This window comes from Heliangelus exortis, chromosome 3, assembly GCF_036169615.1.
Source record: "Heliangelus exortis chromosome 3, bHelExo1.hap1, whole genome shotgun sequence".
NCBI lineage: Eukaryota > Metazoa > Chordata > Aves > Apodiformes > Trochilidae > Heliangelus > Heliangelus exortis.
Window position 1 is genome coordinate 4878981 of NC_092424.1, and position 21407 is coordinate 4900387.

The 21407-nt window shown below is 42.5% G+C and overlaps 2 protein-coding genes across 12 annotated transcripts in view; one reads left to right on the plus strand and one right to left on the minus strand.

Annotated features, from left to right (window-relative positions):
* The first annotated feature begins 882 nt into the window (after positions 1 to 882).
* Positions 883 to 21273, plus strand: NTPCR (nucleoside-triphosphatase, cancer-related). Of its 11 annotated transcripts, XR_011724896.1 has the most exons (8): positions 883 to 1011; positions 3328 to 3490; positions 4472 to 4565; positions 5685 to 5894; positions 9605 to 9716; positions 10406 to 10490; positions 15463 to 15562; positions 21002 to 21207. XR_011724896.1 is itself a non-coding variant. In XM_071738987.1 (6 exons), exons 1-5 carry the CDS (start codon positions 978 to 980, stop codon positions 10472 to 10474), a joined length of 570 nt encoding a protein of 189 aa, XP_071595088.1. In that variant the 5' UTR covers positions 883 to 977; the 3' UTR covers positions 10475 to 10490; positions 21002 to 21207. The 11 variants fall into 11 exon arrangements, 7 of the variants coding, with proteins under 7 accessions (XP_071595088.1, XP_071595087.1, XP_071595086.1 ...); XR_011724898.1 differs by lacking the exons at positions 9605 to 9716; positions 15463 to 15562; positions 21002 to 21207 and adding exons at positions 11790 to 14429; positions 17569 to 17679; XR_011724897.1 differs by lacking the exons at positions 9605 to 9716; positions 21002 to 21207 and adding an exon at positions 17569 to 17679.
* The window catches only part of PCNX2 (pecanex 2), a 147816-nt gene continuing 141760 nt past the window's right edge, over positions 15352 to 21407 (minus strand). The window contains exons 33-34 of the mRNA XM_071738991.1: positions 20372 to 20820; positions 15352 to 17930 (exon numbers count right to left, since the gene is read on the minus strand). Coding sequence (XP_071595092.1) covers positions 17751 to 17930; positions 20372 to 20820 — 629 coding nt within the window. The 3' untranslated portion in view covers positions 15352 to 17750. The remainder of the gene's footprint in view (positions 17931 to 20371; positions 20821 to 21407) is intronic.

Consider the following 21407-nt stretch of genomic DNA (forward strand, 5'->3'; position numbering starts at 1 on the left):
GGCCAGGCAGGGGTCAGGACACCTCAGTGGCAGGGAGGGCATCACCTCACCCAGGCTCCTGGCACTACAATGCAGGCACCCAGACAAAAATCCCTTTCCCTGCTCCCTGTTCCCTGCACGTTCTGGGCTGCAGAGAGATGTCTGCCAGGGACTTGGTTAAACCTACCAAACCTTCGTATTTGTGCCCCAATTCTCTTTGCTTTCTAACACCCCCCTGGCTGTTAAACCCCAAGTTTCATGTGCCATCAGCACCGAGGTATCAGGCAACCCGTTTGACTTTTAAATATCTGTTTCCTGCACCCCGGAGCACTCCGTTTACCAGAACGGGTAAAAAAATAACCTCCAGGGAGAGCTTCCTTAACATCCTCAGAAACTAAATACCTCACGCTGACTGGACAAACACCGACCCACGTTTAGGAAACAAATTGCTCGTTTCTTTTCTCCTCTCCCCTAACCTTAAATCGCGTTCGTCCTCTGCCGAACACCACAGCCCTTGGGCCGCGCCTCCGAGCCCAACACAGCCCGGGAGGGCCCCGGCATGGATCGTCCATAGGGAAAGGGGGAATCGTCCGTCACTGCGGGCGGGAAGGCCCCGGCAGACACCGCCTGCTCGGGAGTTTCAAAAGGAGAAGCCGAGCTCCCCTCAGCCGGGGCTGCTGCCACCACCTCAGGGATCCCTTTTCGGGACCGCCGCTGCGTCCGGGCCCCGGGATCCGCCATGTCAGGCACCGCCGGGGCAAACACCTCAGGGCAGACACCTCAGGGCGGTCACCTCCCGGGGCACCAATATGGTTGGGGTAGGGACGGGAACGACCCCCACAGCTGAGCTCCGCGTTGCGTTACCACCGCGCTTCCCCGCGGGCGGAAGGCAGAGGCCGGGGCGGAGCGAAGCGAAGGGGCGGTGCAGCGAGGCTCCCCCGCCATCCCCGCCGCTTAGTGTGGGAGGGAAGGCGGAGCGCGGCCCGCTGCCCCCCGCCATGGCAAAGCACGTTTTCCTGACGGGACCCCCAGGTAACGGGGGCAGCCGGAGCCTGGGGAGCGGGACAAGGGGAAGCAGCGTGGCTGCTGGGGCCGGGATCAGCTCGGCCTGAAGGGGCTGTGGAGCGCTTAGAGCCAGGGGAAGGCACCTGCGGGAGGGCCCCAGCACCGCACCGGGGGGGTCAGGGGGTCCCGGGGGATGAGGGAGTCCCAGGAGCGGCTCTTCCCGCGCCTCACTCACTGCCTGCGGGGTGTTCGTGCTGCAGGCCTGGAGCTGCTGCTCCCCTCCCCTTCTCCTTGGGCCTCTCCTGCTGGGTCAGAGCTGCTGCCTTTGTTAATTTGTTCCTAATGAGCGCCCACTTCAAGTCCTGTCCCGGGGTGTGCAGCTTTCCAGGCGCTACTGCATTGCCCCTGCCCGTCAGCTCAGTGCTGGGGGAAAGGGAGCTGATCCTGCTGGAATTAAACTGCGTTCATCCTTTCTGTCACTAGTTCGTAGTGATTTAGCATTTCCAGCCTCAGTCATGTTCAGCTGCAGGTAATAATTGGTGTGGCAGGTGGGCAGGCTTTGATTGAAGCAGTGAATTAGTTTATCGTGGCAGGGGAATCTGATTCTGGTGTATGGGGGTTGAACTCATTAAAGAAATAACCACTTATTATGCTTGCAAAGATTCCTTCTCTGTTCTGGAAGTAGAGAACCTTTTGCAGATCCCCAGCTCGTCTGGAATTAATTTAAAATGCTCCTGCTAGGCTGAGATTGCAGTATTTTCCACCCACTTCATTCTGTCTTTCTATCCACTGAATGGCATCCAGGAGATGCAGAAGTTAGGCCCTGTCACTGTTAATTTAACTCCAGTGTACTGTTTTGATGAGCTAAATGTGTGCATTTAAGCTTTCTTAAACTTACAGTGCATTGATTTAGCTTTCTTTGGCAGTTTAGTGAAGGAGGTAACCAAATGGGAGATACCAAAGCTATTTAGCTTGGTAGGACTTTCAGAGACGAGGCCTCAAAAGGATGGTGCATACTGATAGTGCCACATTTGTCATTTTATTACTATCCAAATCCCAGCAATCCCTTAGGTTCAGTTTTGAAAACTTTGCTTAATAGTTTGGCAAGGTGCCTTTGAAGCCACAGAATATTCTGTCGGTAATATTCACTGTTAAGAAAGCATTTCCTAAATCTGCTTAAAATCTAAGGGAGGAATTTGGTATTTGAACGTTGAAATTATTTCTTTAGGCACCTCACATTTGGTCTCTATTCCTTGTCTCCAGGCATTTAAATGTTTATTCTGCAGAATGTTTTCTGTTATCTAATTCTTAAAATTTTCTTTTACAGTGGTCGAAAACGAAGCAATAACACTAAATTTTGTGAGAGGCAATAAAGCTGAGTTTGAAAGGAGATTGTCAAGGGATGTACTGATCTGCAATCAGCTCAGTTGTGGGAATTGAGAGGAAGCTTGGAACGTGGTGAACGTTCACATTGTTGAAAATACATCAGGCTGTGCTAGGAGACAGCAGGGAGTGTGGGTTTTAAGAATCTGTCTTGCAGTAAACAAATGGATTATAGTACCACAGGATAATTCATGTGAGAAAGGACTTCAGGAGGTGTAAGGGAGGATCACCTGTAAGGCCAAACAAGGTTATCCAAGGCTTTATCCAGTCAGGTCTTGAAAACCTCAAGGGATGCAGACTGTAGAGCCTCTCTGGGCAGCCTCTTTTGAGACTTGATGATCTTTAAGATAGGAAAGCTTTTCCCTGTATCTAGTCAAAACCTCTCTTGCTTCTATTTCCAGGTGTGTGTTTCTATTTTTGGAAATACTTCTTGTCACATAGGACCTGGTATCTCAACAGTTTCTAGGACATCAAGAGAAGCAGTGTGTCCTTTGTGCCAGTTGTAGGGTCCTGGTGTAAGAACAGTCACTTCTGACCTCATGAGCTAACAGGGAGATGAACTCAGCTCTGTTCTTAAAAAGTACTGAACTGCAGTGGTGGACAGGATGATTTATCAGTCAGTCTTCAGCAGAACTTGGGTGTCAGTTGTGTAACAAACAGTGTGGCTCTGGGTGGGGAAAGCTTTGTGGCTGAGCTAGCCTGGGATAATTTTACCATTTTTCTGTTGTTTCACTGTAGACATACTTCTTAAAGGCTAATAGAACACTTCAGTGCTAGTCCCAGATTAACTTTAAAAGGTGTTTCTGTGCTTTCCTATAATTAAAAAAAAAAAAAAAAATTGTGCTAACTTAAAAAACAATCAGTGTTTCTGCTGGACTGAATCAGTACTGCAGTGTTAAAAAATGGGCTTTGGTGGAGAAGATTAATCCTATGTGTTTTGTGTTTCTTCTTTGTTTTTAGGGGTTGGAAAGACTACTTTAATCCAGAAAGTCACTCAAGCTCTAAAAGTCTCTGGTGTTCCCATTGATGGATTTTACACAGAGGAAGTTCGAGAAGGTGGCAGGAGAACAGGATTTGATGTTGTCACTTTGTCTGGAAAACGAGGACCTTTATCTAGGGTCAGGTACTGAGCTTTTAGTAACTGTTACTGGTTTGTTTTATGTTTCTGCTCCAGTTTGTCAGCACCTTAAGTGCTCTTCCAGAGGTGGTTTCCAGCACACCAGTGGCTTTCCTGGTCAGGTTCTTTCCTCAGTCCTCATGTCCTGGCTGGTGCCTGTATTGTGGATGTAGAGAGAGTCTCTGTTGCATAGTGAAATACTGAAAATGTGCTAAGGGAGAGGAGGTTTCTCTCTTACTACCTGTTTTACACCAGATACAGAGGAAGCACTGCTGAGCCTTTTATTGTGAAGCCAAATCTCTTTGGGATAAAGTAAGGAACTTATTGTAGGCAGGGAGGAAGCTTTCCACCAGCTCATTTATGGATACAGAAGTGGGAAATATAGGGAAATTGGATATAACACAGGTTTGAAGAGCCACTGACTGCCCTGCAGACCCACATGTTCATTCTAAGAGGGTTTCAGAGCCTTTCTGAAAGGGGGGCCTCAGAAGTGTAGAGGGGCTCCCAGTCTCTCTTGATTCATTAGCCTGAGCTTTTTACACTTTGTGCAAAACTTAGTGTAGGTCCAGGTGTGATGGAAGCACTTCCTTCAGGCATAGCTGATCTGAGTAAATAATTTGCATACATAATAAAGGAGATTCACCTAGGACAGTATTGCTGTGGTGCTGTTGTGCCACATTACCAAATTAATTTTGATTGCAGTGTAAGTATACCTGCTGGCTTTTAGACTCCACTCGCCTTCCATACACTGTTCACACTTGACCTGAAAAGTTGTGGAGGTACCTTATGGGATATTTACTATCTGAAAGTCTGCACTCTGCAATATGACTTCATGGATGATTTACAGAGTTTCTTTCCTTAGAAGAATTAAGGAAGCTTCTTATTAGAAGAATTAGGATAATTCTCATAAATCCACTTGAAATTGTTGCAGTGAATTCTCTCTGAACTCATTACTTAGAAGTAATTGTGTATTTCTTCCAAATTCAGTTCTGATTCTTCTTCAAGACGTGAGCATCGGGTTGGACAGTATGTTGTAGACCTTGCTTCATTTGAACAGTTGGTTCTGCCTATGTTGAGAAATGTGAGTATTCTGTGAAAGCTGCTGAAAAATGGTTGCTTTTTGATCATCAGTGTTGTTGGAAGGTCCTTCTAGAGCACTTAGTTTTGATACTAATACATGGCCTGTTTCTTGGTTATCACTGATTCTGACTGACCTCAGCACCAGGAACCTGGAAAGGCAAATCTTGCTTGCTCTCTCAGTTTCTTATCCTGTGACCTAGTGAGAAGTATTGGCTTTTTAGCTCATTGATCTGTGAAAGTATTTTAGATAAGACAGCTACTCAGCAGGGACTTAGCTTGAAAAGATTTTAGGGTGTATTTCACTTAGGGTTCTTCCACTTTTCCCCAAGCAAATACTTTGGCTTCACAAGGGCAAACTTTTTTTTTTTTGTTGTTAATTTTTAATTTTTTTTGTTTTACATTCTGGATAATATGTCTGATACTGGTATATATGAATGTATCAACAGGGATGATTTGACTTATTTCTTCCTCACCTCCATAAGTAATGGAGAAGAGTTCTCAGCTACTTTTACCAAGCAAGGGTAGGGAGTACACTTTCTTTCCTGTTGAATAATTCCTCTGCTTTCCAAATTGCCTTCCCCTCAGAGCTGATCACCCATGTTCTCTCCTTGGCTTCCCTACTCACACCACTCTGCAGCATGGTACTGCTTAAGAAGGAAAAAAACCACAAATATATCAGTAAGGTGCCTATCCTACAACCTAAAGGGATGGCTGGGGTGATGGAATAAGTTAAATCTCCACAAAGAAATGGAAAATGACTGTGATGATGTGAGAGAGGCTTGGCAGCAGCTTGGTTGCTATCCAGATAGCTTTGAAGAAAGTTGTTCAGAGAGAAATGCTTGTCTTGACCCTCCTTTGACCCAGCTACAAGAGGAGAAAATCTAGATTTAATGCAAGTCTTTTTTTTTTTTTCAATACTTGTGTAAATTCTGTTCTATTCTAAATGCATAACTTGATGGGAAGAATGAAGTTTGGAATTAAATGACTCTTCCACTTTCCCCAGTATTACACCTAGAGCTGATTTCTTTTGGAAATACTTCTTTTATTAGCATAGGAATTATTTCTGTTGCTTGTTCTACGTTTTATGTTGTTTACAGTGTCTTGATGCACTTTTCCACAGGTAAACCATGGCAGTGATGCAGAGAAAAAAATCTGTGTGATAGATGAGATTGGTAAAATGGAACTTTTCAGCCAGGCTTTTATTCAGGCTGTTCACCAAACACTGGCTGCCTCAGGAACTGTGGTGCTTGGAACCATTCCTGTGCCTAAGGGAAAGCCACTGGATCTTGTTGAAGAAATAAGAAGTAGAAAAGATGTTAAAGTGTTCAATGTGAGTAATATTTAATATCCTTAAAGTGCCTTCTTTTCTAGGTTGCTGCTTTGTATTTGGCTCTGTTTAAAAACTGATTGTTACCACCATTCAATAGCTGTGGGTAGTTTGTATGAAACAAGTTTTTAGTGACCATTTTGTTCATAATAGGCAGGTGTTCACCTTATTAAAAAAAAAATCACATTTGGCACTCACTGTAGCAGTCTCACACAGCTGGCTTTGCTTTTGAAGAGCTGTAGAAGTAATGATATAGTTGTTTTAAAAGGTTTGCTTGCTATAGTATTACTGTAGTGTAAGTATTCATTATTCCTAAGAGTTAAACCTTTTAAAGTACAGTAAAGTTTCAAATATTTTTTTTCAGACTGGCTTGCAGAAATATTACCAGTAATCATGTTCAAGAAAAAAAAAAAAAAGACAGCAGTGGAGTTTGCAGAAGTGATTTCTAGGAGAAAGACACTTGTAAATGGACTATGCTTTCTCTGGAGTCAGTGAACCAATTTTGGCATTTATGATGTTATTTTTATAGGCATAATTTTCAGAACATTAGGGCATCAAAGTGCATTGCTGGTCAGTTACAGGGAGGTTCTCAAACACTTACCACAACAAAATGTAGCCTGTTCACAAGACTGCATGCTTGAGGTTTCCTTAACATCTGTAAGTGTCCCAGATGCTTCACAAAAGCAGGCTAAATGCAGCCCCCACTGCTTTAATTTATTTTCCTGCTCAGTGTGTACTATTTGCAGAGGGGAAAAAAGCTACAGATCCAAAAGTAAATCGTGTATTCTCTATAAATTATACATTCAGTAAGTAGGACATATACATCCTGGCTTGCTAAAAGGGGTAGTATACTATAGAAGAGTATGCAGCTGCAGCCTGCTCTTCATCTGATGCAGGTGACAGTGAGAATGCTTATTTTGTTTTCATCCAAGCAAATGAGGAAGAAAAAAGCCACCATCTTAACAGCTTCATACTGAGTGGTCTTAATTACTGCAGGGAAAGCAAAGCCTCCATCTTCTGTTTTCCTCTTCAAAGTGAGATTAACAAAACTGGAAGTGCTCAGAAAAGTCTTCTTTTAGTTGGTCATCCCATCACCATCTTCTGTTTTTCTTAATTAAATTCCTGTTTAATTAAGCACTCAAGCAATCCTAGGAGCAGAGGTGAGAGAAGATTCCTTTCCCCACACAAGCATTCAACTCCTGCCATTCCTTTCAGGGATAGAGTGCCAGGCTTCCCACTGACAAGCTGATGGGTGTTAGCTGTCAGGCTGCTGAGCAGGGATGCACATGAATGTGAATTTTATGACTTGTTTTACTGGGGGAGAGGGAATGGAGAATGGGAAATGCCTCAGTGACAGTCACACTCATTCTGTGCTTAGGCTGCAGTCATGGCAAGGCAGCAGTGTGCCTTTGGTCCTCTCAGAGGAGTAAGCAGAATGCTGGAAAATTACATTTGGCTTTTCAAGGAGGCTTTTGAGGCTCCCAGTGTCTCTTTTTATCAGGTGGTATTCTGAAAGCATGTGCCACACAGCCCCACACTACTGATTTTCTCTTAAGGTAGTGATTACAGCCACCTAAAGTCTTCCTGCCAATGTCAGTGGAGCAAAGTTTTCTGTAGCTTAAGTACTTGGGGGAAAAAAGCCAAACAACTAACTGGCCATCCTCTTTATGCTGCTGAGATGAGGATGTGCAGGTTTCTTTGTTTCAGTAGGAGTTCTCTGGTGAATCCATTAGCCAAAAGCATGGGTGTGAAATGTGTGACAGACTGCAGGAGTCCCCAGGTGGCAGAGAACTGTGCTGAAGTCTTGTGCATCTGTCTCCCTTGCTCCAGTGACACACAACACCCTTTTTCCCAGCCTGTTAAAACCTGTGCATGAGCAGGAACAGAACCTGCCCAGGGGGAGTCAGAGGTGTTACTGGCTGAAGTAAATACTGGAGCACCAGTTATGTTCTTCAAGGGCTGTGGCATGGGGAGGATCTGGAATGCCCAAATAGCTCAAGGTAATTTCTTACTAACTTTTATAGTGTCTGGAAGAAATAGGTGGCTCACTTCCAAAACAGTCCTGACTGCTTTGTCATTTAATAGGGAGTTAGGCTGCATTCAAGGAACTCAGCAGAGTTTTTCTCATCCTTCCCTTAGTTTCACAAGGACAGTTCTGGTGTTTCACACTGCAAAGAAACAGCTGTTTGGGGTTTTACAATCCCTTCTGTCTTTGGAAGCACATTCACCTGGTGCAAATGGGCCCAGATGCCCTAGAAACAGTTGAGAATTTGCTCCCAAATGTTTAATTTATTATGTATAGAGCATTTAATGATAGGAGCTTGATACTTAACACATTTCTTTCCATTGTTGCCCAATTCCATTTTGCTGAGAATGAAACTTTCCAGTGAAACTACAGAGGCTCTTTTTGCACTGCTCAGCTCTGTGTAGTTTTGCAGACACGGTGTCAGAAATAGGATCAGATGATCCTTGGCAGCTGGCATCCACTCATTTTCTCCTGTTTTCCAAGCTATTAATTTGGATTAATTTGGTTTGGTTGCATATGCTTTTTAAGAAAGAAAGAAAAATAAATAAATGAAATGGATCAGAAGAAGAAAAGCTTCAGTTTGGACAGACTGTACAAGAGGTATTTCCTTGACAGTACTTCAACAGGAGAAGAAAATTTTTGTCCTCTGCTGTTGCCTGCTTGGAGTCTTGAGAGGTGGTAGTTTCTTCCAGATAACTGCTCAGCATAAGCAGCATCTACTGTTACTTTCACTTCCCTGTCTGAAAATCTACAAATACTGGGAGTTGTGCTCTTTCTGGGAAAGCTGCTTGCACGGAGTGCCTCCAGGTCTCAAGAGGAGATTTCTGTCAAGCAGCCTTTGTAAAACAGTTGTGAAAATTTCCCAGCACTTGGCACTTTCTCTCTGCTGCTCTCACTGGACTTCTGGCATGTAGGTATGGAAAAGGGATAGATATAATGTAGTAGTGTTTTTGTTGGCTGAGAGGCAGTGGGAAGAGCTATTAAATCTTCAAAAGGTCCTTTGAAAGTCAGGATATCAGGACACTTGCTGTGAGATTTAGAGTTTTGCTGATCTGTGCTCTGTGCTGTGTTTACTTTGTTGATGCTACAACAGCCTTACTGAAGAGCAATTCCATTCTTTCTTGTCTTGCTTTCTTTGTTATTCTGGGGTTTTCTGTTTGTCTTATAATAGGCTTAGAATGGTACTCAATAAAACCAGCACCATTTCCAGGCAGATCTCCCCTTTCATATTTTTTTTTCCCTTTTAAATGTTTCTTTTCCATCTCACGTTGATCTGCTCTCTTGAATCCAAGTGGTAAAGGTGAGAAACCATCTCTAGGTTTTACACTCTTGGTTTCCAGGATTTTGATAGGATTATCTGTGACTGTAAATAGCAGTAAGCTGCTAGGCCCAAACTCTTCAGGTATCACTGTCACTTATTAAAAAACCAAACCAAACCACTTTCTCCTTTGAGCATTGACTGTAGCATTGGAAGGGATACAAACCCTCGTGCTGAGATCTTAATCATTCCCTGTAGCATGCAGTGAAACTTTGCTGGCAGGGAGTGTTATGCCATGCAGAATGTGGGGGTCTCTCCTCCTCAAACAGCATTTCTCAAACTTTGTTTAAAAATATGTTTTTACCTTTTTTTTTTTTTTTTTTTTTTCCTCATCTGTCCTTGTCCGATTTCTTCCTGCCCTCTCTGCAGGGATCTGAACAGTGGGAAAAATTTCCTCAGCTTTTTAAAATGAGCCTTTTGCTGACACTTCACAATTGCTTGTTAACCCTTTCACCACCCCAGCCACCTGTATAGGTTTTGGGTGAGTTGGTAATGAAGTGTGGCACTGTGGGTCACTGGGCTCTGATCAGGACCAGGTCTATCAAGAGGGGGTAATTTACACACAGTCCTCACTCACATCCCTGTCCCAGCTGCAGCTGGGAGCATTTGCTTGGCAGTTTTCAGTAGTGTGCTACAAGAGCCCCCCAGCTTTCTCAAACAGCCTTGCTTCTGTTTCAAGGTGTTTCTCTCCTGCAATGCTTAAGGTTTCTCAGAATACAAAGTTGGGCTGCTAAGCCTCTTGTAATTTTTTTTTTTTTCATTGCAGATGTTTTAGACTAGATCTGTCATCCTAATAAATACAACTCTTACAAGTACTGAAGGTATAAAAATGCTTTATAGTAGGAATATTATATTTTGTAATTGAGAGGGATTTCTAGTAATGACAAAAGCACATGCTGATTCTTCAAGTGATTCTTGTTAGTTATTCAAGCTCTGAATAATACTGCAGAATACCATGGGTAACTAAATCAAAAAGACCACTGAATATTCAATTAAATATGCAGGTTTGTGGATTTAGCTTGTTGTGTTCTTAGTGGCAGAAGGAGTGTTTGACACTCAGCATTCCTCTACTGAGAAAGAAATTTGAATTTCTGCTTTGTTTGTTTTTGAAGTAAACAAATGTAGATGTTATTCATCCAATTACATCACTTTTAATTTCTTTTTCTCTAGGTTAGTAAGGAAAACAGAAACAGCATTTTGCAAGACATCTTGGCAGCTGTGGAATCGTGCAGAAAATGAAGAGCTTTTCTTGCCTGTAAACACTAAAGCTTTAATTTTAACAAAGCATTACCATATTTTGTGGATGTCTTAAGAGTCTGTCCTTCCTGCTTTAGCCCATGGAGAGTTGAATGGAGCCTCCAGGGTAAGCAGGGTAAAGCTGGTGATAATGTAAAATATGAAAATGAGATAGCAGGGTTCTTGTTTATTCAGTTCCCAAGCCAATCTAGTGACAAATTGAACAGATGGGTAGTTAACATCCAGTTCTAACATTCCAGTTCTAACCTGGGCATTTGGAAGTTGGGTGCTCTGACTCTGACCTTAGTCACACCACCTAAAACCAGTCAGCTGCCAAACCTGTTTGAGATCTTTGTCCTTCAGAGAACAGGGTGGGCACGTCAGGATCTGGAACTTAGCCCTTCTGGAACAGAACAGAACAGAACCCTGCTCAAAATGTGTGTGTGCTCTGCCAGGTTTATCTTTGCTGTTGGTGACCAAGCTTAGGTGCATCCAAATGTCTTCAGTGTGGGTGCTGGTGGTTCATGAGGAAAAAGGAATAAGCAGATGCTCTCCTTGTACCTCCAGACACCTCTCTCTCCAGTTAACAAGGGTTATCTAGAATTTCAAGGAAACTTTCTCTAGTTCCAAGTGACATTTATTAAATTCCACTTCAGGAGAAAAAATTACCAACTCTACCCTCTTAAATAAAAAAATAATAAATAGAGTTATTAATAATAGGGTTAATAAAAATATTGTATGTATGTGTATATAAATCTTCAAGTCCATGAAGTTCAGTCAAATCTTGACTTGTGTTTTTCATGCAGAGTTTATTAAGTCAGGATCAATTTAATACTGCATTTGTCTATGGGCTCTGCAGTCTGTTAGGTTTATTTATACTTTAGGTTTGGTTGGGATTTTTCCTTTTTCAGTTCTCTACATGCTTAATGGTGAGTGATGAAATAAATGCTTGAGAGTATCAGATGTGTTCCCCTATCAGGTAAAGTGCTACCTTCTTTATCAGTTTTGCATGTTGTGAAAACAGAACTCCCTTCTGGGTGCACACATGTTCACTGAACAATTTACACTCATCTCTGGCTGTAAAAAGGTGCTAAGAATTTACTTTTTTTTTATATTCTATTCAGTTCAACAATTGTTAAAACAAGCAAACTTATTTAAAGGCATTTTCAAGTGTCATTGTAGTTATTCCTGAAAAACCAGCACCCAGAGTCATAGGGGGCTAGACTGGGACAGGCATTTTTACAGATGCCCTGAAAACAGCTGGGAGCTTGAAGGGAATGTCCTTTCTTTTTATTTCCTTTCTCTTTCCTGGATTCAGAACAAGGGTCTGGTACAAGCACCACCCCTCCCCAGATGGCAGAAGGAAGGCACATGCCATATTCAAGGTTGCCATGGCCTGGTTCTCTGCCTGCCCCATTGCACTGCCATCTGCCCCTTTGGATGGTATCATGTTCACCATATTTGAGAAAAAGAATTTCTCAGAGTGGGACTGGAAAGGAATGTTCAGCCCCTGGCTGTGTTTGGCAGAATAAAGCTGTGCCCTGAAGGTATCAGTAATCCCTTAATTGCTTCAGGCATTTTACTCACCTTGAGAAGAGGGGTGAAGGACTTGGGACCAAAGTAAACTTTCTCAGGGCAGGGTACCACAGACTTCTGAACAGAAATCTCTCTGCATTTAAGTTTTGGCTTTCCCTCTGTTCTAATGTGATGCCTCTTAAGCTGTAAAATATGATGCAAAAGAATAGTGCTTCCAATGATGAAATAATCACCCAGAGGCTAGCAGGATTTTACTGGGACTGCAGTTGAGTTTTATGAGCTAAACAAACTGGAGACACTTGACACTTCTCTGTAGAGGCTGGGGAGGGGAGTTCCTCCAGGAGTGTTGGCAGAGTTCAGTTTTTCAAATTCCAGTTCAACCAGTGTTTTGGGGAGTTGATACCTTAAAGTACTATTTGCTCCTCATAAAAGTACATGTAGTGCCCTATGTGTGGTGCCCCATGCCTACTGCAGTCCCATTATTTGATAGACTGGGGGAAAAAAAAAGGCTCATGAGAAGTTTGGGGAATTTTTGAGCAGTGCACTTGCAGTACTTTTAAGCTCACGGTGCAAAACCTTTCCTAGTGAGGTTAGTTAGGTAGTCACTGGAAAAACCTCCAAAATGGAGATGGATTTTGCCTTCACTCCAGCTATGAGTGGAGTTTCAGCTGTTTTAAATTAAAGGGTATTCTTACTACTCACATCAGTGGTTTTAGCTTTCTTTTACCTATTTCAAGATGAGTGAGAGTCTTTTTAATTTGTTGTTATTTTTTTAGCCCATCTTCTTACTGAGCAGAGTGCTTTTCAAGAGAAATAGAGAGAAATTTTTGTGGTCTGTGTTCAGCAGGAGATCCTAGATTGTCTTCACAGTCATTTCTGGCCTTTAAATCTGAGACAGTCCTGAAGAAATCATTCTCCTGTTTCAAATACACATCCAGTGAGTGAGACAACAGTTTCCAACTAAACTTAGTTTTTATGACACCCTGTGTTTACTTTAGAGGTAAAAATGTGTTGTCTGGTCTTGCACTGATTCCCCTGATGGGCAAAATTTACTAATAGCACACATTTGGGGAAAATAACCTCTGATGTGCCAGCAAGATTCCAGATGACAACATTAGTGCACCTGCAAACAAGGAGAGACTATGAGGTACCAATTACTCTCTCAAAGCTCAGGAGTCAAGGACATTTTTGGCAAGGAGCCTTGTAATTCCAAGATAAAATTGCACACAGCATGGAATAAACAGGGCCTGCATTATTTATCATGCATTAGACAATTTTTTTACTTGGAAACCTCTGAGGAAGCTGAATGAGAGAGGTGACTCTTTAACACTGGACCCACTGCAAAGTTAATTATTAAGTAATATGCCTGCATTGCAGATTTAAGGATGTGCAAGCACTACTTAAACTTTGTAATACTCCCCATCCAGGGAGTGTTCTAAATAAGGCAATAATTGGTTAATTAAAAAATACACATTGATGAGAAAATGATTATTACATGCTGGAGAATTTCACTGGTAATTCTGATCTTCTAAGATGAGCTACACAAAATTCAGCTGATCTTTAACTTATATTCCCCAGGAAGAAAACTCAGTTGGTGAGTTGGAGCCAAATGCAGATTATATTCCTTGCTTTATTCCAGTAAGTAGCCTTTTGGAAAAAAAAAAACAAACCAAAGCTGTGAATGACATCACAGAGATTCCTAAGGACTCAATAATTGTTTCAGAATGTCACCCATAGATACTGAGAGTTATCTGGCCAGCTTGACAAGGGAAGAAGACTCACACTGCCAAGTCCTTTTTGTTACCATTTGTCTTAAATGAATGTCAGGATTTTCTGTCTATGGGAACGAGGTGAGACTTCAACAAGAACTCAGGTGCCTCACACAGAAGCTGCTGTGACACTTGAAGAAGGGGGGAGCAGCAGGACCTCCAGCATTTGTATTTTGGGATGAACAGAAGTGAACATTTTGTGTTGTGCCCATCACTGTTAACCACTTGCTTGCTGGGGTGGGAAGCAGCTGGGCTGAAGGCCAGGCTGGGGCTTGTCCCTGTACCTGGTGGCCAGGAACAGCTCAGCAGCTTGTGGTTGGCTTTACTAAAATGTTCCTAACAGGGTTTTCCCAGAACTTTGGGCCATGTTTCATCCTTTAGGAGTGTAGCACCTGGCTTGTACTGCATGATGTTAACAAGAGCATAGGAGTGTAAAGAGAGTTTGGAAAAGGGGGGTGGGTATCCCACATGTAATGCACAGCCTGAAGTACTGGTTGTGCTTGCTTTACCATATATTCGTTATTCCCCTTTCTGCTGTACTTTATGTCTTCCTCTCTGCTCTCTGGTTGTGAGGACCCTGTGGATAAAATCACTCCCAGTGTTTCTTTTCAGCAGTGGTGATGTTACCTGGGGTTAAAGCAGGGGAGACACAGGTGAGGCCTCCATCTCTTCATCCCTTCTGACACTGCTGTGAGAAACTGCACATACCAAATGCTCTTGTGGCCTCCTGAGTACTTGGTTTCCTCAAAGGATGCTCTCAGCTTACTATCAAGATGGGAACCTCACTGCTTTCAGCTTCTAGGAACAAGAAGGTTCTTCCTTCCCCCACCACAGCTGTGGTAAGAGAGCAGAAATCTCACCCAGGCCAACTGCTCAGCCTCAGCATCTTCAGGGCCAAGTTTTACTGACAGTGTTAAGCATTGTGGAACTTCTCATCTGTGCCCCAGCTGACCCACAAGCAGTGAAAAATTGCCTTTGCTTTTCATCCAGAGCCCAAAACTCCCAACAAGTGAGGTTCCTGAGGTGTCACAGGTACCATCTTGCAGCTCTGAAGCACTTGTGTTAAAAGTATCAACCTGCTTAGGTCTTTCAGGAATAAAAGCATGGATTGAATCCCTCATTCACCTGTAGGCACTGGTGCTAAAATAACATTCCTAGAGCCCCTGGTGCCTCATGATGCTGTGCAGAGCTGTGTTGAGCAGCTTACTGTTGAATTTAGGCATTTTGTAAAGGTTGGGTACCTATTTATTGGCTTTACACCAGAGCCTTAAATGCATCTTCCATCATGTGCAGAGTGTGTCCATCTCTACCTCATGCAGACAGAGGGGGAGGTCTAAGCTCAGTACAACCTCAAACCAAGTTCCAGATTTTATTTCTGACCATCATGGCTGATTATTCTGTAGGGTTGGCCCAGATTTAAAAACACTGCATATAGCAGTAGGCTTACTAGCAAGAATATCTCCAAAGCTATGGAGAAACTCCCCCTCTCAGTGTAGGAGTTTGTGCTGTCATCTTTATTTTTTTGTCTTTGTTACTATTATTGGTCACTCGTGGCTTTTTTTTTTCCACCCACTATGTGAAAGTAACAACTTCAAGGCAAAATAAAAAGTGTGTAATACACGGCTATGAAAAGGAACTAATTTTTAAATCTTACCTTGACTCCTGGTCTGCTTTGCTTGCATGCAGTGCCTCAACCAAGGAATCAGGACATCTTTTCTCTGCAGCAGGAGCCTGCACTTCATGGCATGCTGCTGTCCCCAAGAAGTTCTGCTCCAGGGGACTTGAAGTAAGTCAGGAACTGTGAAGCATCTCAGGGTGCAGAACCAGAAGCACCAGTCTGGTTTAGCGTGCTTGAGTTGGATACATAGCATAATTCAGGTTGATTGGGACTACTGGAATTACTTTTGATGGAAATCAATTCAAATAGAAGGTAAAGATGAGAAAATTGAGGGCTGAAGTGAGGCTAACTGAACATGGGAAAAATTTTAGTGCTTTCCACAGCTGCCTGCTTGGCTTGGCCTCCACACAAGGAAGGGTTTAGGAGGACAAAGCAGTGATGGTTGATATTAGTAGAGTGCCCAGGTTTGCCAGAAATGAGGTTGGTGGCTGATAGAAGGAGCTCCCCACCTCCATTCTTCATTTGTAACCAAGCACTTCATGAGTTCCACTTGGGGTGGAAGGCAAGGTGCAGTCTGACAGAAATGGTCTGAAGGGAGCAGCTGAATTCTATTCCCTCTTCCACATCACACCTGGATGCTGGAGAAGATATTAGCAGCCTAAATTGCTCTGATGACCCCGTGTCTCTCAGGGGGCTTTACAGGAACACTCTGCCCTTGAGAACATGAGCAGAATTTTGCCCAGGTTGTGCTGAGCTTTAAAAATAACCAATTCATCAATGCCTGAAGTGAAAGGAAATCAATTCCTTAATTCAGTAAGGCAGAAAGCAATTGAAAACAATTCAAAATAAAAAAAACCCCAAAAACTGCTGCCACACAAAACATACTTGGATCATTTTATTTTCACTAGGTGTTATTTAGTTCTACCACTTATATTCTTAAGTGTGGCACAGTAGGAAGCTCAGAAAGCAACTGTGCACTGCCTAACAGTAATGAGACTTAGCTATAGCATCTCTTGTCAAATCTTTCTTGTTAATTGGGACAAGACAGCCTGGCTGCACATGATCGTGTTGAGAATTAGAAACAATCTATGGTAGTTACAGTAAAGAGGAACAGCAAGACACTGATAGCTGCAATTTTTTTTAATTTAAAAGAAAAAAAAAAAAAGAGGTGTGTGTGTGTGTTTAGACACTGTAGTAGAGGAAGGCTTTTTTGTAGCTTTTTGGCTGCCAAAAGTAGTCATGCATTCCTATAACTCAGTGTTTCTCAAATTTTGTGGAAGTGTGGCCTCCCTTCCTGCCTCATCTGTCTTTATGCAACTATTAAATTGGCAGCAGCTCAGTTTCTCTGAGGGTGGGAAATCCAGCAGGCTCTGTAAGTACTGGCTACAAGTCTTCATGGACACTGAGCTGTGTCCAGCAATTAAAGGCATTCAGCTGTTCCCTTCCCAACACAAACACTTCCAGGCAGTAATTACAGCCTGCTTTGCACTTCCATGTCCTTGAGGAGGATTCCCTTGGGCCCTTTTGCAACTACTAAGGGGGGTGTTACCTGGAATTAGAGAAGCACTGCTGTACACAAACAGGAGCACGAGATAATACCTAAGAGCAGCTGCTTCTGCAAAGCTGCTTTCTTTGCAAATAAGGTGCACCAGATGCTTTGAAGGCTTTCCATGCACTGGATACTTCTCTTTCTCCCTCTTGACTTTTGTTAACCCGTGCAGCTTGGCTTGTTCACACAATATTTCAGTAAGGCTGCATGCAGCATAGCAATCTGTGATGATATGTTGCTAGTCAGAATTACCACCTGCTTAACATGTTAAAGACAAAAGATAATCTGCTATCAGGGAAAAAAAAAAAATCCATCAGATTTAGCTCTAATGTTTCCAGTACATGTTGTACCATCCTTTTATGGATGCTTCTGTTCAAAGCTGCCTTTTGATAAATGTTATACATCAAATGCCAATTACTTTGCATGCACTCAGCTGTTAAGTTATGGCAGGAGAGAGATGTCTCGTGTGCTTTTCACTGAGTTGTGTTACTATTTCCCACTGTGTTCATTTGTGATTCCTCCCCTTCCAGGGGAAGGAACATTCAACAGGTTGTATGAATTAATTGCTCTAGGATTTACAAGAACCTGAGATAAAGTGGCACTGTGTGGTTTGTTTTTTGTTTAGGACATCTTCCAACCCTTCCCATGCCAAGGCCTTTATCTGAAGAGCATCTGCCTCATCCTATTCTTGTGTAGAAGTTAGAAAAATAAACATTTGGAAGTCAAAGAACCTAAACCCCTGTGCAAGCTCCCTGACCTGGCTATTTAATGCTGAGAAGCACGTGGCCCTTACACTGGGGATGCTCCTTACTGCTCCTCAGAGAGGCTTTGCTGAGAAGCAGTGTCCTCCAGGGCCATGTCTTCTTGGCTGGCCCTTCTGCACTCCAGGTTCTGACTCGTGAACGTGGCCTGGGTTGGACCCACCTCGTGCTGCTGCTGCTGCTTGGGTTCTGGAGCATCTGTTGTCTCACAGGTCTCGGTGCGTTGCTAGAAAGAAAGCAGAAGGCAGCTAGTTCAGAATATTTCTAACACTTCAGCTCTTTTGGGGAGTGGCAGGTTAAAAAAAATGGCTTCAGGAGTGTCATTCTGTGGAGGTGTAGGGGTTCTTAATATACATTATGCACTATACATTAAATACAATATACATTAATATATACACAATATATATAATGTATATAATATATACAATTATACACAATATACAATATACACAATATATAATTATATACAATATACAATAATATATATACAATATATATAATGTATATAATATATACAATATACAATAATATATACATCATATATAATGTATATAATATATACAATATACAATAATATATACAATATATATAATGTATATAATATATACATTATACAATAATATATACAACATAAATTATCCATTATAATTATATATATGTATATATATAACTATATAATAATATACACAGTATTATATACATATATACATACATATACATATATATAATTGTAATTATTATATATGTTATATATAATCAATATACATTATAAGGTAGTTCTGAACAGGAACCCGTCAAACTTTTGCAAGACATAAATCTGAAAAGAAAAGCAGCTCAGGAGCTGGGGGTTCAGTACCACAGCTGCACATGTATAGAGAGCCATAAAGAAATTTGGACTGAAAAGGACTTCTGGAAGTTGTCCAGTCCACACTGCTACTCCAAGCAAGGTGGACTTCTAATAAGATAAACTGGGCTGTTCTGGGGCTTGCTTTGTACACCAAATTTTTAACTTGCAAATAAGCCTCTTCATCAAAACTGGAATGAGTTTATCAGTCTGCAAATGTTATGTGCATTGTCACCCCACTGTAAGGAGCTCTTGGTAGGAAAAAAGCTTTCCTGACCTGTGCAGTGTTAAAATTCAATAAAACTCTTCCTCCTTACCACTTTCTATCAAACAGGCACCTGGACTCTGAGCAGTTACTCTGGCCAGGATTTCCCTCATCAGAATCTAACTGTGTAGGCTCAGTGCATCATCTGGGATGGCAACAGTTGGCAGAGAGGTCAAAGTGTCCCAGGGGAAGATTTCTTCCTGACATCTGTAAGGATGAAGTGGATTTTGCTCTCCCCTCCATAGAGGCCACACCAAGAGTCTCCTGAGACTTCACTCCCAAATTTTAGATGGCTTGAAGTTAGATGAGGTGAACCCCACCATCAGGACTCAGCACTGCAGACTGGCTGAGTTCTTACAAATTAGGCTATAAACTCTTGAGTTGGAATTAGGCCTTCTGACATGTTCAGCTGTACATGTAGAAATATTCTGCATGCTCATTGGAGTAATAAACCTGGATTGGACCCAGATGAGTAACATTCAGTCAACTTGTGCTGAAGTTCATGGCAAAACTCCAGACACCTACACCAGACATGATTTTTTTTGGGTTGAGAGCAAAATACACACAGGCCAAGAAGCTTTTTTCACTCGAGGTCTGGAGAATTCTTTGAAAATTAGGGAAGTTAAACAGTTCAGAATGAAAGTAGCAGAAAGTGTTTTGGACTTTCCATATCTAGAGTCTTCCCCTGTTGCCAATTTGTTTTCCATTTTCTTAGGCCAAATGTGGAAGTCTGTCTTAATTATGTTGTCACTCAACAACATAACTGCACATTAGTTGCTGTTGCCCTTTATCTCTGCTCCACCTTCTCATGTTACTGCTCAGAAGTGTTAGGGTGAAAATTTCAAAATCCAGGAAAGCAATTGATGGCAACCAAAGTCACATAAATGCACTGAAGTAGACAATAAAAGAGTAACACTACTTCATGCATTGAAGTTTCCAAGGAAGATGGGAATAGAACTGGGAGCCTGCTGGGAGGAGGGCTGGGAGCATTTTGTGTTGACTGGTTTGCTGTTAGAAAATGTGAATCTCAGAGCATGCAGATCTCCTTTGGGAAATGTTTCCTTCAGGCTTCCTTAGACTCACCCTTTCAGCAACAAGGTTTTCTGGTCCTGGATTAAGTTTCTGGTCTCAGACAGGGGCAGAACAAGTGCACTATTCAGCAGCAACCATTCCTTTTTGTACAAATAATTAAGTGCTGCATCAGCTAGGAAGGAGCTGTTTAGTCTGCTGCTGATGCTACTCATCACCTGGGCTGCAGAAAATGAAGACCTGAGGTCCTGGGGGCTGAGTGAAAGGAAGAGGGACTTCTCCCCAGTTTGCAGTTTCAGGTGCACGCTCAACAGCCAACCTGTCACTACAAATACACCACCCTACACACCAACAGTGAACAGTCTGTGTTTTCATTGTGATACAGCAAAATCCAGAAAAACCCACCAAATTTCTGGCACTGTTTTGGAAAATACTGTTTTCTGACCAATGGAAGGAACCAAAGGATGGTGAGGACACTTCAAGAACCTGATAGGAAAGCTCAGTGCTGCTCTTTTGGCATCAGACTTACCCGAGCTGCTTGACTTGCTGCTCTGGCAGATGGACCCATGGCAATATTCATACTGCTGGATGACTGGGTGTCACTGGTGTTCCCTCCATCTGCAGCTGAGAGCCCAGAAATCACCAAAGCACTTGAAAAACTTCTCTTGCCAAACAGCAGGCTGAGAGTTGAGCTGGTGGAAGAGGCCAGACTGGACCTGAGCATTGCTGCAGCTCGGTCCTGTACAGTCAGCTGGCCAGCAACAGGAGCAGCTGGAGACTGGGAAAACACAGATGTTTCTGAGTTGTGGAAGGAGAGCTGACTGCTAGAAAGCCTTTGGGCAATTTCGTGGGCAGATGTAGATGTCTGGATGAAAGGCTGGTGGCTTTCTACAATTGGTCCGGAGTGACTCGAAGCAGGTGGCCTTTGGTTTAAAGCAGAGTGTGCCTGGATGGACTGACTCCTGTTTTTTCTCCTGCCTTTAAAAGAAAGATTAATATATTTAAGTAAGCAGCATCCCTATGAATTCCATTCTACTGACAGTTCCTATGGGTACATGTTATATTAGCATATTACCACTGGTTTCAGCAGAAGACTCCTAAGAATAACAGAAATAACAAATTGCTAAACCTGTGAGCCTTTCTGTGTTTCCTCCTACAGCACTTCTGGCTTTTGGTCAGAAGAGTTCCAGTAGTACTGCACAAAGGAAAGGAAAATGAGAAGACACCCCAAGGACAGAGGTGTAATCACAACCTCTCATCTGTTCTCCCATGTACATTTTACCCTGCCCAGTGAATAACTGAGCCCAGTGTTGCTGTAACAGAACTCCCCTCTGACAACCACACTAAAGCAGGGGATGTCAAATACCCACCTTAAATGGCTTGGCTTAATTAAATGCAAAAGAAAAACAAGAGAGCTGTGAGTTAAAACAATGGCACATTAAAAAGAATTATTCCTGCATATGGGAAAAGAGAATTGGAGAATTCAACCAAGTGGAAGACCACAGCATTTGAGCTGCAAGACACTTTTTAAGACCAACACAAAACTCTATCTGTATTCCAAGAGC